Source organism: Perognathus longimembris, chromosome 4 (assembly GCF_023159225.1).
Source record: "Perognathus longimembris pacificus isolate PPM17 chromosome 4, ASM2315922v1, whole genome shotgun sequence".
NCBI lineage: Eukaryota > Metazoa > Chordata > Mammalia > Rodentia > Heteromyidae > Perognathus > Perognathus longimembris.
Window position 1 is genome coordinate 78,606,642 of NC_063164.1, and position 15,303 is coordinate 78,621,944.

Below are 15,303 nucleotides of genomic sequence, written 5' to 3' on the forward strand. Positions count from 1 at the left end.
TGCTAGGCAGGTTTTAATTATTATAATAAAATACCATGAAGGATAACTAATATGGAAAAATGAAGAGTCCATTTTGGCTCATACTTGGAAGTTTCAGTCTCTGGTTGTTTGACTCTATTACTTTGGGCCTATAGCAATGGTTGAAATAGGTAATGGGTAAAGCTCATTCACCTCATGGCCAGAAATGACAGCACAGAAGAGACCAAGGCACACTGTCCCTCTCATGATCATGACTCCTGTTAACCAAGATTACAAGTAGGCCCCAAGTTTTAAAACTCTCACACCCATGCCAATAGTAACACAGACTCAAGATACAACACCCCTAATGTATGTGCCTATGGGCAATAGATTCAAATTATATATTATTCAAGTCTTTGTAAATGCTTCCTGAATGAAATTTAACAAGGTATACTGAGATCTTTAAGCAACTACTCAAAATATGTGTTAATCTTTTTGTATTTCTTCCAATTTCAAAGATGAAAATACCTCCAATATAAACATTGCACATGTAATTCATGGCACTATGATTACGATTTACATTCCAATAATATCAAATTGGGAACAGTCAGGAAAAAATTATTATTACCACAAAAGATTTAATTCCTTAATTAATTTAGTAATGGCTCTCATATTGCTACTGTTTAGTACACATTGTTAAAGTTAATAATTATATATCTCCTTTGGTTTTACTGCAAATGACATTGCATCAGCATCATATATACATATATATGTATATATATGTATGTATGTATATGATATATTACACACATTATATATGTACATATATATCATATGTACATATATATATATATATATATAATAGATAGAGATACTTTTGTTTCCTAAATCTAGTTTGGGGAACGTTTTTCAATGTTTGAGGACTTGCATCTAGTGCAAATGACAGGAAAACAAGAATGGTTCCTTCTGGTATACTGAATAAACTTATTTTATCTCTCTATTACATCAGTTAAATTAAATGTATGTCAAGATAACACACACACACACAGCCACACATAGAGAATAAGTTATACATACTACTTTTCATGGTACTTTGAATCCCTATATATTTCAAGCTGTTATGTATGGGCATAAACATGTACTCTTCGTTTAAATATTCAATATACAGAAATACTCAATATAATTTCATGCAAAATTAGAGAAGAGCTACATTGACCAAGCTACTACTACTAATTATAACACTTTCCAAAGTAACTCCTTTACTGATTATTTTACACTTTGGCTGCATCATTCTTAGTCTTACCGTGATCATAAAGTTAAAAAATTTGTTAGGGCTGGGGGAATGGCAATTGCTACAGCACAAATTTAATAAGCATGAGTTCTAACATTTAAACTCCAGTTTCACCAAAATAAACACACATAATTAAGACATTAAGGAAAATATTCAAAATCTTAAAGACACAAATAACAAAAGAGATATCCTGTGAAGCTAATTGGCTTGCTTAATGTCATCCATTATCTTAGTATTAGAACAGAGATTAAAATTTCATGTTTGAAGATCCTCCTTGTTTTCCTGAAGAGGGTCCTTGCTTGTTTAGTTATATTGAGACTTGAACTCAAAATCAGGGTTTGTTTTGTACATAATTTAAATGTTATAAAAATTTACGGTTAAATATGTATAAGACTTTGCAGCCCCTATGAGGGAAAAATGATCAGTTTATTGGTTCCACATTGCTTTAAACCAATTAAATCAGCAAGAGACATACAAATATAGACTTTCTGAAAATATCAGAGCAAGTTAAATCTCCCATAACCACAAAAGTCATACAATCTGTGATTCAAAACAGCTCTAGTCATTGATGCACATTGAGCTGTGACACCTACGAATGTCTCTTTCTCACTTGTCTTTTATATCTTTCTCCAGGGATCAAGATTTGCAGTTTCTATTTCAAAAGTAGAATTCAAACATTTACATTTCCTAGTCTCCTTACCAAATATTCTAGCACAAGCATAGCTAGTTTCTTCTGCTGTACTTTAGTAAATAATTATATGACAATCATCTTGGAATTATCAAATAGAAACAGAGACTTTTCTACTCTTGCTGCACCCTTTGACAGCTATGTCTGAGATTCATTTATGCTCCCCTGAAACTATATTTCCAGTCACATCACTATCCTTAAGGGGAAAAAAAGGAAAACTAAAACTGAAAGCAGCATTGTAAGCAATGGCATGTCTATTCTCTTGTGACCAATTTTGTGCACTTGATCAGTGTCATACTAGTATATTTTGGCTAAGTAGATAGGACAAAAGAAATCATTAATCATATTTCTCTGCTGGTAGCATAATCATATCATAAAAGCTGAAACAGAAACTGATATTATTAAAGTTGAAAAATCTGTGAAAGTACGGAAGATATTAAAGAAATTGGACTTTACCAAATGCAAAATTAAATTCCTTCTAGCATTATTGTAGACTTAGTTCCCAATATTGTTCTACCCCATAATGTTACTGATTTCACATGAACTATTCAAACTGCATGTTACCATATGACTCTGAAAAAAATCTACACAAAGCTCTAATTCCACATATGTGTACACTTTCCCTACTTAAATAGCCTCTTATGCTACTAACCACTTTTTTGCTTTTTTTTAATTAAAAACTTTATTGGCTTAGGTTTTCAGAGAAGCAAATTGTCAAAAAATAGTCCAAAAGAAAGTTTGTGTTTATACATTGCACTTTTGCTTTGATATTTTAATAATCGCAGAGGTGAAATAAAAAGGTCACTGATAAATTGAAACATTCAGAGAGCTACAGAAATTAATTGGTGCTTAAATATGTGGGCAAAACCTACAGGATGAGGGATAAGGAATTTAGGGTGTTTACACACCAGTTTTGAAGGAGGAAGTAATTGTGTGTTGTTTTCTGTGGAAGCTGACCTCTCTCGTAGTACTTTTCCCTGCCTTGATTCCTTGTAGAACTAACTTCTGATTGGACACAGTGGATAGTTTACTGAGCTGAAAACACACTACCAAAGACTCTGAATGGTATAATATGGCATTTTAAGATCCAAGGGTGATGGACTGATAGCAAACTTTTTAGCCTCCTTGGCCATTTCTTTCAAAATATATTGTCTCATTATTTGTTCTCTTAAAATATGTACTCCTCTCAATCTCAGAGAAAGGTTTCCCTACAAATTTGTATGTGTTATCCAGTACCCATTTCCTTAACTTGTTCTCACTGTTTACATCACTACTCACACATTCTTCATTTGGTCTCATTTCATTTGGTGTAAACCAACTGAATAACTCATGGGGGCAGAGGGACAGGGAGAGGGGGGAGGGAGAAATGAGGGAGGAGGTAATAAATTGTACAAGAAATGTACCCACTGCCTTATGTATGAAACTGTAACCCCTCTGTACCTCATGTTGACAATAAACAAGCAATTATTCAAAAATAAATAAATGAAAAGAAGATGCTTATTTCTTGTATTTATTTTTCCATTTGTATCTAAATTCACTAATGGAATTTTTATCTTGATTTGGTATATCAATTTTCACCTCAGTGTATATATATATTTTTTAAAAAACTGGTTCTTCACTCTCTCATGTTGAAGTAAAACAGTGAAAACCAAAATCCCATTTTGTACATAAGAAAAGGAAAAAAAAAAAAAGAATACTGCCTTTTCTTATAGTCAACATTCGCAATTCCCTTTGCAGGTAGGGTCTTTATTATACATGAGCTTTGGTTTAAGCAGAAAAAGAGAGGACAGGACATGAATGGGTATACATAGTGAAATAGTCCTGGTCAAAGTATGACTTGGTTGACTATTACTGAGGGGTTTTGGCTAAGTTCTCACATCCTTTCAAGGGGAGAGATTTGGTTAGGATAACCAAGCTATTGTTGTCTGGTTTGTAATCTGACCTGAGAAGGTTGTGCTTTTCATTTTGTTTGGACAGTTTCCTCCATAACTTCTTGTATGCATGTGATCCATCAAGAATATCCTCATATTCCAAGCTGAACAGCTTAGAGCAAAGATGGATATAAAAATGTTGGCACGGATGTCAAGAATTTCTCCTGCATTTAGATAATGTGTTGTCCTGGGTATGGACAACTTAAATAGCCAATTCAGCATATACATTGGTTATTATGCATTTACTTCTTCAAATTGTATTTCTACTTCATTCTCCACCCATTGCTATCTGGCTTCTAATCTCATAATTCAAGTAAATTATATTTATTTTTTTCATTAAAGATCCAGTTAAGACTAGTTAATCCCTTAAATATTATTCTATAAACTTTCAGCTTTTTTCATTATACTGGCAATAGCACTACTTTTCTCAATATACCTGGGTTCCTATGCTACTGATATTTTTTATTTATTTTTATACTCAAGGTGGTATACAGAGGGTTATATATGCAAGGTAGTGAGTATGTTTCTTCTCAAACTTGTTATCCTCTCTTTCATTTTCCTCCCACTTTCCCTTCCCAATCACTCCCCAGCACAAAGTTGCATAGTTCATTTCCAAAATATTGTCTTGTGAGTATCTCTGTTGTACTGGTTCACTGTTTTTCCTTTGTCTCACCATTTTGTTGTTCCCCTTCCCTGCCCTAATTCAGGAAAACATGTACACAATACCCAGGGTACAAAAATCAGTGACAACAAGGGATAAACCATAGTGGAAGAAAAAGAAAGAAAAAATTATGATAGAACATTAAAAACAACAGTAACAATGAAAATCCACCTGCTTCTATATCTTGGAGTTCATTTTACTTAGCATCATCTGATATAGTCATATGTGAATAGCTATTGAGATATTGTGATCCACTTCTAGCACTATTCTACTGTTACACTAATTATTACCCATCAGGAAAAACATGGAATTCATGTTTCTTTGGGTTTAGTTTACTTCACTTAATATGATTTCTCCCGGGTCTTTTAATTTCCCTCAGAATAGGACAAAGACATTTTTTCTGATGGAAGCTTAGAAGTTCATTGTGTATATATAACACATTTTATTGATCCATAAATCTACTGAAGGATATCTGGGTTGGTTCTATATCTTAGCTATGCTAAATAATCATGCAATGCACATGGTTGCACTGGTACCTTTACCATGGTCTTATTTGTGGTCATTTGGGTAAATGACCCAAAGTGTGAATAGAAAGCCCACAGACTTGGAGGAGATCTTCACTAGCCATACAACAAAAGGCCTCATATCTATAATATAGTTCTAACTTAAAAAAAAATTAAATTCCCCCAAAACATATCCTCAAAGAAATAACTACCCCATTAATAAATGCGGTAAAAGACTTATAGAGAGACTTCTCTGGAGAGGAAATAAGAATGACCCAATAGACACATGAAAAAGCACTCAACATTTCTGGCCATAAAAGAAATGTAAATCAAAACAATATTAAGATTCCACTTCACCCAAGTTAGAATAGCTATTATCAAGAAATCTAATAACATATGCTGGAAGAGATGTAGGCAAAAGGAATGGTACTACACTGTTGCTGTGAGTGTAAACTTGTCCAACCACTCTGGAAAGAAGTATAGAGGTTCCTCAAAAGAATAAATATAGAGCACCCCAAACACCGAAGAAGCACTTTAGTTTTAATCTCTTTATGAAATCCTTTGAATCCCTCTGTTTCTGAAAATTTGTTTTGTAAATACATACAATCTTCATGAGTCCTAAAAATAGGAATCTTATGAACTCATATTTTTACCTGCCATTTACACAGTGTTAATTAAATAACATAGTTGATAAGCATATCTGGGTACATCTTACTTTCTTAAAACAAACAAAAATATATTTTATGATAAATGATTTTGTTGTAGCATTTGATCTTTTATCTCAGTAAATATTAAAGTAAATGAATTTGGTATTTCATAGCTGTGATTTGAAAGGGTTTTATTGGGCTTAAGTCTCCTTTTTTTCCCTACAATATTCTACTTCAGTGCAAACTAGTACAACCACTTTGGAGACCAGTATGGAGGTTCCTCAAAAAGTTCAGCATAGACATACCCTATGACCCAGCCATAACACTCCTAGGCATCTATCCTGAACAACAGGTCTCAGGATATCATAAAGACATCTGCACATCCATGTTTATCATTGCACAATTCATAATAGCCAAAATATGGAAACAACCCAGATGACCCACTACAGATGAATGGCCCCCAAAAAATGTGGTACCTGTACACAATGGAATATTACAAAGTGATTAGAAATAATAAAATATTGGTATTCTCAGGGAAATGGTCAGAGTTTGAACAAATCATGTTGAGAGAGAAAAGCCTAGAACACAGAGAACAAAAGGGCATGATCTCCTTGATATATGACTCTTAGAGGGAGGGAGGAAACAGTAGAGACCTGGTTTGCAAAATAACAAACTTCTTTTCAACAGGTATTTCCACATGTTTGGGTCAGTGACTTTACATTATGTATCTAAAACAAAACAACTACTGAACAAACATAAAAAGGTCTAGGATAGACATATCAGTGGATCACAATAGCTCAACAGTTATGAACACATGATTATATAAGATGAGGATAAGCAAAAAGAACTCCAAGAGAAGGACACAGGAGGATTCTATTGTTATTACGTTTAATGTTTGAGGTGAATTTCCTTTGGCATACCCTATGTGGTTACTGTATATGATTTTGGTACACTGGATATTGTATATATGCCTGCCTGAAGGGAAAGAAAAATGAGGGTGTAACAGATATCACAAAAAATGTACTCAGTACTTGTAACTGTACTCTCTTTGCACAACACCTTGTCAATAAAATTTATAATAATTAAAAAAGGAATAGGAACTCTCTAATGTGCAAAAGGACCAGAGACAATCACTAGAGTCACAGTTGTACAGATCACTGGTGGATATTAAATACTTAAATATATAAATAAGAACTACAATGCCTACTTCAGAAGAAACAAAGAAGGGAACTGGAATAAAGAAGTTGATAGAAATGATAAAAAAAAAGTTCCATTCAAACATAAATAAAAGGATAAAGAAAAAAGCTGCTTATAATTTTTGTTCTTTTTTTTTTTTTTTTTACTTTTAGATCAGGATGAATGTGCCATTTACGGTGCCTGCAGCCAGACCTGCATAAATACACATGGATCCTACACGTGTGGTTGTGTGGAAGGCTACATCATGCAGCCAGACAAAAGGTCTTGCAAAGCTAAAAATGGTAACTTTCGATCATTTCTGTCTTTTCAAAGTTTCTAGTTCCTTTTCTTTAGAAATATAGTACAGCATGGTGAACTTTGAAGAAATAGATTTTCCTTCAATGTGTGAAACCAAACCAAATCATTCTGCTCTTTCTCAGAATCTCTCAACTATTTACACTCAGATTGAGAGCTATTTACAATATTTAATGGTCACAATGATCAAGTCCCATTTACTTTTCCAATTTTATCCCCTATACTCTTTCCTTCCTTATTAGCACCAGCCATCCAAATTTCTTTCTTCATTAATTATACTTGCCTTGACTTAAGATCATTTCATAAGCTGTTTATCTGCCTAATATGGTTACCTATATTATTCATATTAATATTTTCTTTTTTCTTTCAGTCAACACTCAGAATGACCTTATTACTTAGTGTTAGCACTCAAAATATCTTTTTCTAATCACTTCATTTAAAAGACCACATCTTCTTTGTTACTTTCCTATTTCCAGGTTTTACTTATTTCTGAATACTACACAAACACTGTATGATTTTCAAGTACTATTTTATTTATAACACTTTACTAGTTTCTTTACTGTGTGAATTGTTCAAAATATTAGGGAAGACAGAAAGTTAGGGAGAAAAGAAAGAAAGAAGGAAGGATGGACGAAGGAAGCAAGGAAAGAAGGAAGGAAGGAAGGAAAGAAGGAAGGAAGGCAGGAAAGTGAAAGAAAGACAGAGAGAAAGAACTTAAGGAAGGAAGAAAGAAAGAGAGAGAGAAAGAAAGAAAGAAAGAAAGAAAGAAAGAAAGAAAGAAAGAAAGAAAGAAAGAAAGAAAGAAAGAGAAAGAAAGACAGAAAGGAAGAAAAGAGTGAATAGAGAGAAAAGGGGGAGGAAAGAAGGGAAGAAAGGAAGTACATAGCTTCCATTTTTTTTAAATTAAAATTACTGAAATGATTGATGCACTCTTAAATGTTTCAATTTCATGTTTCAAGAACAACCTTGTACCGTTTATTTGAAAATAGAGAAGCTTGTATTTTCTTCATAGATTTTCAGGCTATGTAAAACACTAATTTAATTGGCTAATCAGATGGATTTCATATGCATATGTAATAACAGCATGTTGTTATTTTTGTGTGAGAAATTACCCAGGGAACACTTTAGTTGAAGGAAATATTACAAATTATATTGTACCCAAACATTTCTAATTTCTTTTAAATCTATTTTTATCATTTATCTTTAATTAGGTTATAGTGATAAGTGAATGTGTGTTCTTTCTATCCTTTTTCCCTTTAGCAGTTCGAATATTGGAGGGGATATGGGGGAATGAGGGATGAGGTAACAAACAGTACAAAAAATGTATCCAATGCCTAATGTATGAAACTGTAACCTCTCTGTAATTCAGTTTGATAATAAAAAATATATATATAAGAAAAAAAGAATATTAAGCACATGAGAAAATTCTCTTGTCTGAAGATAAATTGAATGAAACATTCGATCATTTCCCTTATATAGGAGGTTAAGAAAACTTTTATACACAGAATCTCAAAGATAAAAGCATTGTTTCACTTATTAGTTCACTGCTCTTTGTTATTGACCTGGTTTCCAAAATGCTGTTTCTTTTAAGGGAAGCCAGACATTGAGAACATTAAATCATGTTATATCTTCCACTTTTTCTCACTATTGAGACTTCTTACTTAAAATATTGATGTCCTATAGAAGTTGAATGCTTGTTCTTTGTTATTTCTATTGATCTACTCAATATTGCTGTAGATACACTAGGAGACTGTAATTTGATAAACCTTATAGAAGAAATTACTTCTTCCTTTTCTATCTAAGGATCTTATCTTACAATAATAATGTTACTAGAGAGGGACATACATAAAAATTTCATAAGAACTTAAGAAAATTGGTCTCTAGAATTGATAATGGCATGCACAAATTACTTCATCTCTATGTCCGATATGCCCAGTATTTAATAACAGCAGATACAAATAGTTAATATAGGAAATTGTAGGGTTTATAATTTCAGGATGATGAATTATTAGTGATTACACTGCTAATCTGTAACAAATATCAACTAGTTCTGCAAAATACACATAAATTTACACAATGTATGGATACAATTCATTAGTAAAGATTCATGATTTTTTACTAAATTATTTTGAAATGTCCCGATTACTATAAGAAGTTTTAATATTTATTTTATGGTAAGTCATAAGAGTGTTTTAGTTGTCTTACATTTATAGAAAATAAACTGGAAGAAAATCTTGGCTGTGTTTCTACACCACCATTTTATTTTTTAATTTATTTTTTATTTCCATAGTAATGAACAGAGGGGTTACACTTACATATGTAAAGCAGTGAGTACATTTCTTATCAAACTTTTTACCTCTACTTCATTTTTCTCCCACTTTACACCTTCCCTAGTTCCCTCCCCATTCTCCCCTGAGATGTACAGTGGATTTATAGCATATAGTCTTGTTAAGTATTGATGTTGCATTGGTTGACCTTTTACCCTTCTCTCCATTTTGCCATTCTCCTTCCCTAGTTGTGATAAATGTACACCATTTTATTTTGTGTGGCAATTTTTTAAATTTAATTTTATAGTCAAGGTGATGTACAGAGGGGTTACAGTTATATATGTAAGGTAGTGAGAACATTTCTTGTTATACTTGTAACCTGATCCCTCATTTTCTCCCACGTTCCTTCTCCCTAAACTCCACCCCCCAAGTTGTACTGTTAATTTCCAACATATTGTGAGTATCACTATTGTGTTGGTTCACCCTTTATCTTTTGTCTCACTCTTTTGATGTTCCCCTTTCCTTCTCTAAATTCAGATATCTGTGTGTGTTATCTATTTCTTTTTGAACATTGTTACCTCTTCCACTGTTTTCTCCCCCCCCCCATGTAAAGTTCATTTGCATCATAGTGTCTAGTGAATGGGTTTATTCTTTCCAAAATGGTGTCTAGTGACTTGGTGAATTGGTTTATTCTTTGCCTAACTGCTTTCTGTAATTCCCTTCCTCTCCCCCAAATCAGATAAACTTTTATACAAAAAAAAAAAAAAAAAGAGTAACATCAGGGAATAAGCCAATGGGAAACAAGAAAGAAAAAAAAAAAGAAAGAACTGCAAACTGTACAATAAAAATCTTCTTGTTTCCACCTCTTGGAACTCATTTCAATAAGCATCATTTTATATGGTGATATGCACATAGCTATTGAGCTATTGTGGTACTCTCCTAAGAATATCCTATTCATATACAGAAACTTCTCTGAATATAAACATGAAGAAATATTCAACATTTCTGACCATAAAAGAAATGCAAATCAGAAAAAACATTAAGATTCCACTTCACCCAAGTTAGAATGACTACTATCAAGAAACTACTATTAACAGATGCCAGCAGGGATTTGGCAAAAAAAAAAAAAAAAAGAATGCTACTACATTGTACGAGTGTAAACTTGTTCAATTACTCTGGAAAGCAGTATGGAAGTCCTCCAATGAGTAAACATAGAGCTTTCTTATGATCCAGCATCCCCACTCCTGTGCATTTACAAAAATGATCACAAACTAGCTCACATTAAAGGTACCAGCACAATCATGTTCATGGTATCATTATTTATCATGGCTAAGATATGGAATCAACCCAATTGCCCCTCAGTGGTTATATCTATCTATCTATCTATCTATCTATCTATCTATCTATCTATCTATCTATCTTTCTTTCTTTTGCTCTGTTATTAAGGACTGATTCCAGTTTTTGTGTAGCACTGACTTCAAAGAATGTTTTTGGCAGTTTTGTATAGATTTCTTAAGTGTGTACTTGCCACCAAGGTTTCCTCTTAGATGAACTTAATGTTTTAGGAGGACTTTAATCCGAGCTATGTAAATCTGGCTGCAGGTAGACTTTTCCAAATGCAACTAGATTATATTGCTTTGTGTTGTAGTCTCTGAAGTAGAAATTTTGGAACTTCCCCAGTTGCCTTCGAAATCTTGACAAGGCACCCAGAGCTTTGAAAATATTTCTGTATAATATAGAGCTATTTTTTATCATTCATCTCCTATAACTCATTACTGTATCACAATTTAAATTACCCAGTAATAAAGAAGTTGAATTTCACTTAAATAAATTACATAGTATGCACTTTTTCTTTTCTAATTAAATTCTACTAACAAGTATAACAATGTGAGGTGTAAGAATGTCTCATGAATATTCTATGTTGACTTTGTTTCTTGTGTGTAGTGTTATTCATTTATTCATTAACTAATTTATTTTGCTAGAGGTTGTCTTCACAGACTTGCACTTTTCTTGACATTTCCAATCTTTTTTCCCCAGTAACAAATCTTCAAGATTAATAACAGAGAACGCAAATTTTATGTCTTATGTGTCATCACATATTTCCTTTACCCATATTCAAATAAAATATGAAGCATGGAAAGAAGGTTTATTTTCTATTTTTGTTGACATAATTACTAAATCAGTTTAAGGGGTTTTCTTTTAGTATGAATAATTATATACTTATATGTATAGGCTGTTAATCTGAAACCAAACAAATATTTTTATTACATAGCACATAGGCAAAATTGTTACCATATGTATTGATTTTATATAATACCTATCAAACTTTTAATCCCTAACTTAGACTGTTCCGTAAATTATGCCATGTTTTAAAATTCAGTCACTTCTTATTTTAAAATGGCAGAAATCTTACAAAATTTAAAATGAATTAATCATATTTAAATTTATGGAATTTACACATGAGCAAATAAACAGATGAAGCAGGAATAAATTTATGTAGCTACCATGACTATTATTCATGACAAGAATGGAAGGAATATTTGCCTATTGAATTCCGCAGGGCATGCCAGGAAATTGTGGGTCATAACTTTAATCTTATCTACTGAGGAGGGTGAGATGTGAGGATCACAATTTGAAGTCATATGGGTCAGAAAAGTCCCTGAGACCCTTATATGAAATTAACTAGCAAAACTCTGGATGCAATAGTGTTGTACAAATGTTAGAACAATATTCTTGAACAAAAATGCCCAATGAGTAGAGGGCTCTGAATTCAATCTCCCAATACTGAAACACACACACACACACACACACACACACACACACACACACACACACGAAAAGATAAAACAAAAAGTAAAAAGACATCTTAGAGGCAGATGGGCCTTATAACCTGAGATCTATACAAACTACCTTTACTTATAAGAACACAAAATCAAAGAGTCTTCAAGGAAGTCTATATAAACAAAATAATTGTCTTCTCATATGAAAAAGAAAATTTAATGAGCTCTCAAGACTTTGTGTTTATTAATAAAAATCAAGAGATGTTGAAAAAAATTTTCAGTAATCATAGCATCAGAAAAAGTCCCCAATTTCTCTTTCCTCTGGAGATCTTACTTTCTTTTGCTACAAAAATTGATATTTTGTAACAGTAATACTTGACTATATTCCCTCTAGTCCAGATGTCTAGAGACCTTGTAGTCCTGAGAAGAAAAAATCTGTTCCATCAATTTCATTTTATAAAAGTGTATAAATTTTTCTAAGCACTATAATCCACAAAACACACATTTCATCAGTGAACTGCATGAAATATAATGCTGACTAAAAGATTAGTTCAATTATGTTATGATATATTTTGAATGATTGAAACAGCATAAAATTAAGTCATAATGTCTTAAATATAGTTAGACATTTGTTGCATCATTACTGACTACTTTCTGTATCTTTCAATAATAGCAATAGAGAAAAATGTGATCTTCAAAATATAAGTTGTATATTTATATTCAGTGACTATAGTAATAAATCTTAGTGAAATATGTTAAATAGCATTTCTCCTTTAGATAATGAATGTTCATATTTCTTCCTCTGTCTTCCTTATATAGATATATTTCCCAGAGAAAATGCAAGCATTTAAAAGAGAACCTTTCTGACTCTAACCCCATCAATCCACTATTACTCTGTGTGACTCTAGAATGAGATATTCTACCTTGTTCTTGCTTTATTTGAAGAAAAAACTCAGGTTTTTCCTACCAAAGTTTGATCCTGTGATTATACACCAATCCACACTTCTATCATCAGTTAAAATATTATGACAAAATATGATGTCTTTATTTCTTCAAGTATCTATTTTGTCCTTATGCATCATGCCTACTGACATACATGCAAATTTTCAAGTTGATATAAAACTTCTTTATTTCAACTCATTTTTTTTCCTCCAAATGCCACTCCAGCGTTTGTTTTCCACTAAGAATACTAATGTTGTGTGTGGCCCTTTCCCACTTTCCCCTCTTTCTCTTGAAACTATATCCATAAGTTTTACATTACTATTATTACTCAAATATCTATTGGCAAGTTCACCAGTGACCTCCATTTGCCTCATTCTTCAGTTCCTGGTTGTTAGCAAACACTGTTAACTGTCTCCTCCTGGAAACCTTTGTCTTTTACCGAGCACAGCTTTCTTGGAAGGTTGCTTTTCCTTGACTGGCAGCTCTCCCACCTATTCTGTAACCAAAATCCTTTTTTCTGCCAGAACTATATATGATCCAAATCTATGTCTTTTCTTTGACTATACTTCCCTAGCCAATTCTGTAGGTCTTCTCAGTATGTGTCATCACTTTAAAACTACACCATAAGTGGAGCTGTTGCTAAAGGGATAGAGCTCTAGCCATGAGCAAAAAAAAAAACAAAACAAAAACAAAAACAAAGGGGGCAGAGGCTACAGAGTGGCAGACTGTGAGTTCAAGAAATGTGAAAAAACAAGTGCAATAAACAAACAAACAAAAACACACCCTAGAGCCATTGCTCATGCCTTCCTGTCATAATAGTTACTCAGAAGGCTGAGATATGGGGATGACAGATCAAAGCCAGAAAAGCCTGTAAGACCTATCTCCAAATAACCACTAAAAAATTGGAACCAGAGTTGTGGCTAAAGTGGTAGCACACATTTTTGTTCACAAAAAGCTCATAGACAGCATCCAGGCTCTGAGTTCAAGCCCAAAACCAACACACACACACACACACACACACACACACACACACACACACACACACACACACACACACACTCCAAAATACATCCAAGCCTACAGCTTTCAAAAGTGTCTAGAATTGTTTTTGCTATTCGAGGTCTTTTATTGTTCCATATGAATTTCTGGATTGCTTCCTCTATTTCATCAAAAAATGGTGTTGGGATATTAATGGGTATTGCATTGAGTTTGTAGATAGCCTTAGGCAATATTGCCATTTTGATTATATTAATCCTCCCAATCCAGGAGCATGGGAGATTTTTCCATTTCCTTAGTTCTGACTTAATTTCGTTTTTCAAGCTTTTAAAGTTCTCATCAAAGAGGTCTTTCACTTCTTTGGTTAAGGTTATTCCTAGGTATTTTATGTTTTGGGGGGCTATTGCAAAAGGAGTTGCTTTCCTGATTTCCGCCTTGGTCTTCGGGTCATTAGCATAGAGAAAGGCCATTGATTTTTGAGGGTTTATTTTATATCCTGCAACTTTGCCAAAGTTTTGGATGAGCTCTAGTAGCTTGGGGGTAGAGTATATGGGATTCTTTAGGTATAGGATCATGTCATCTGCAAAGAGAGAAAGTTTAACTTCATCTTTTCCTATTTGTATCTACTTTATATTTTCTACTTGCCTAATTGCTCTGGCTAGGAATTCTAGTACTATTTTGAAGAGCAGGGGAGAGAGTGGACATCCCTGCCTTGTTCCTGATTTTAAAGGGAATGGCTTTAGTTTTTCACCATTTAGCATGCTTGCTGTTGGTGTGTCATAAACTGCCTTGATTATATTTAGGAATGTTCCCTGGAATCACAGTTTTTCCAGGGCTTTAAGCATAAGTGGGTGCTGGATTTTATCAAACACTTTTTCCGCATCCAGAGATAAAAACATGTGGTTCTTTAGCTTGCTCCGGTTGATGTGGTCGATTACATTAATTGATTTGCATATATTAAACCAACTTTGCATCCCTGGAACGAATCCAGTTTGATCGTGGTGTATGATTTTTTTGATAACCTGTTGAAGTCGATTGGCCAGAATTTTGTTGAGAATTTTTGCGTCTATGTTAATCAGGGAAATCGGTCTGTAGTCCTCTTTCCATGATGCGTCCCTGCCTGGTTTTGGGATGAGGGTTATACTGGC

General features: G+C 33.2%; 1 protein-coding gene across 1 annotated transcript in view; it reads left to right on the forward strand.

Annotated features, from left to right (window-relative positions):
• Positions 1-15,303, forward strand: part of Lrp1b (LDL receptor related protein 1B) — a 1,711,024-nt gene that overhangs the window by 815,878 nt on the left and 879,843 nt on the right. The window contains exon 5 of the mRNA XM_048345540.1: positions 7,029-7,157. Within this exon, the coding sequence (XP_048201497.1) occupies positions 7,029-7,157 (129 nt within the window). The remainder of the gene's footprint in view (positions 1-7,028; positions 7,158-15,303) is intronic.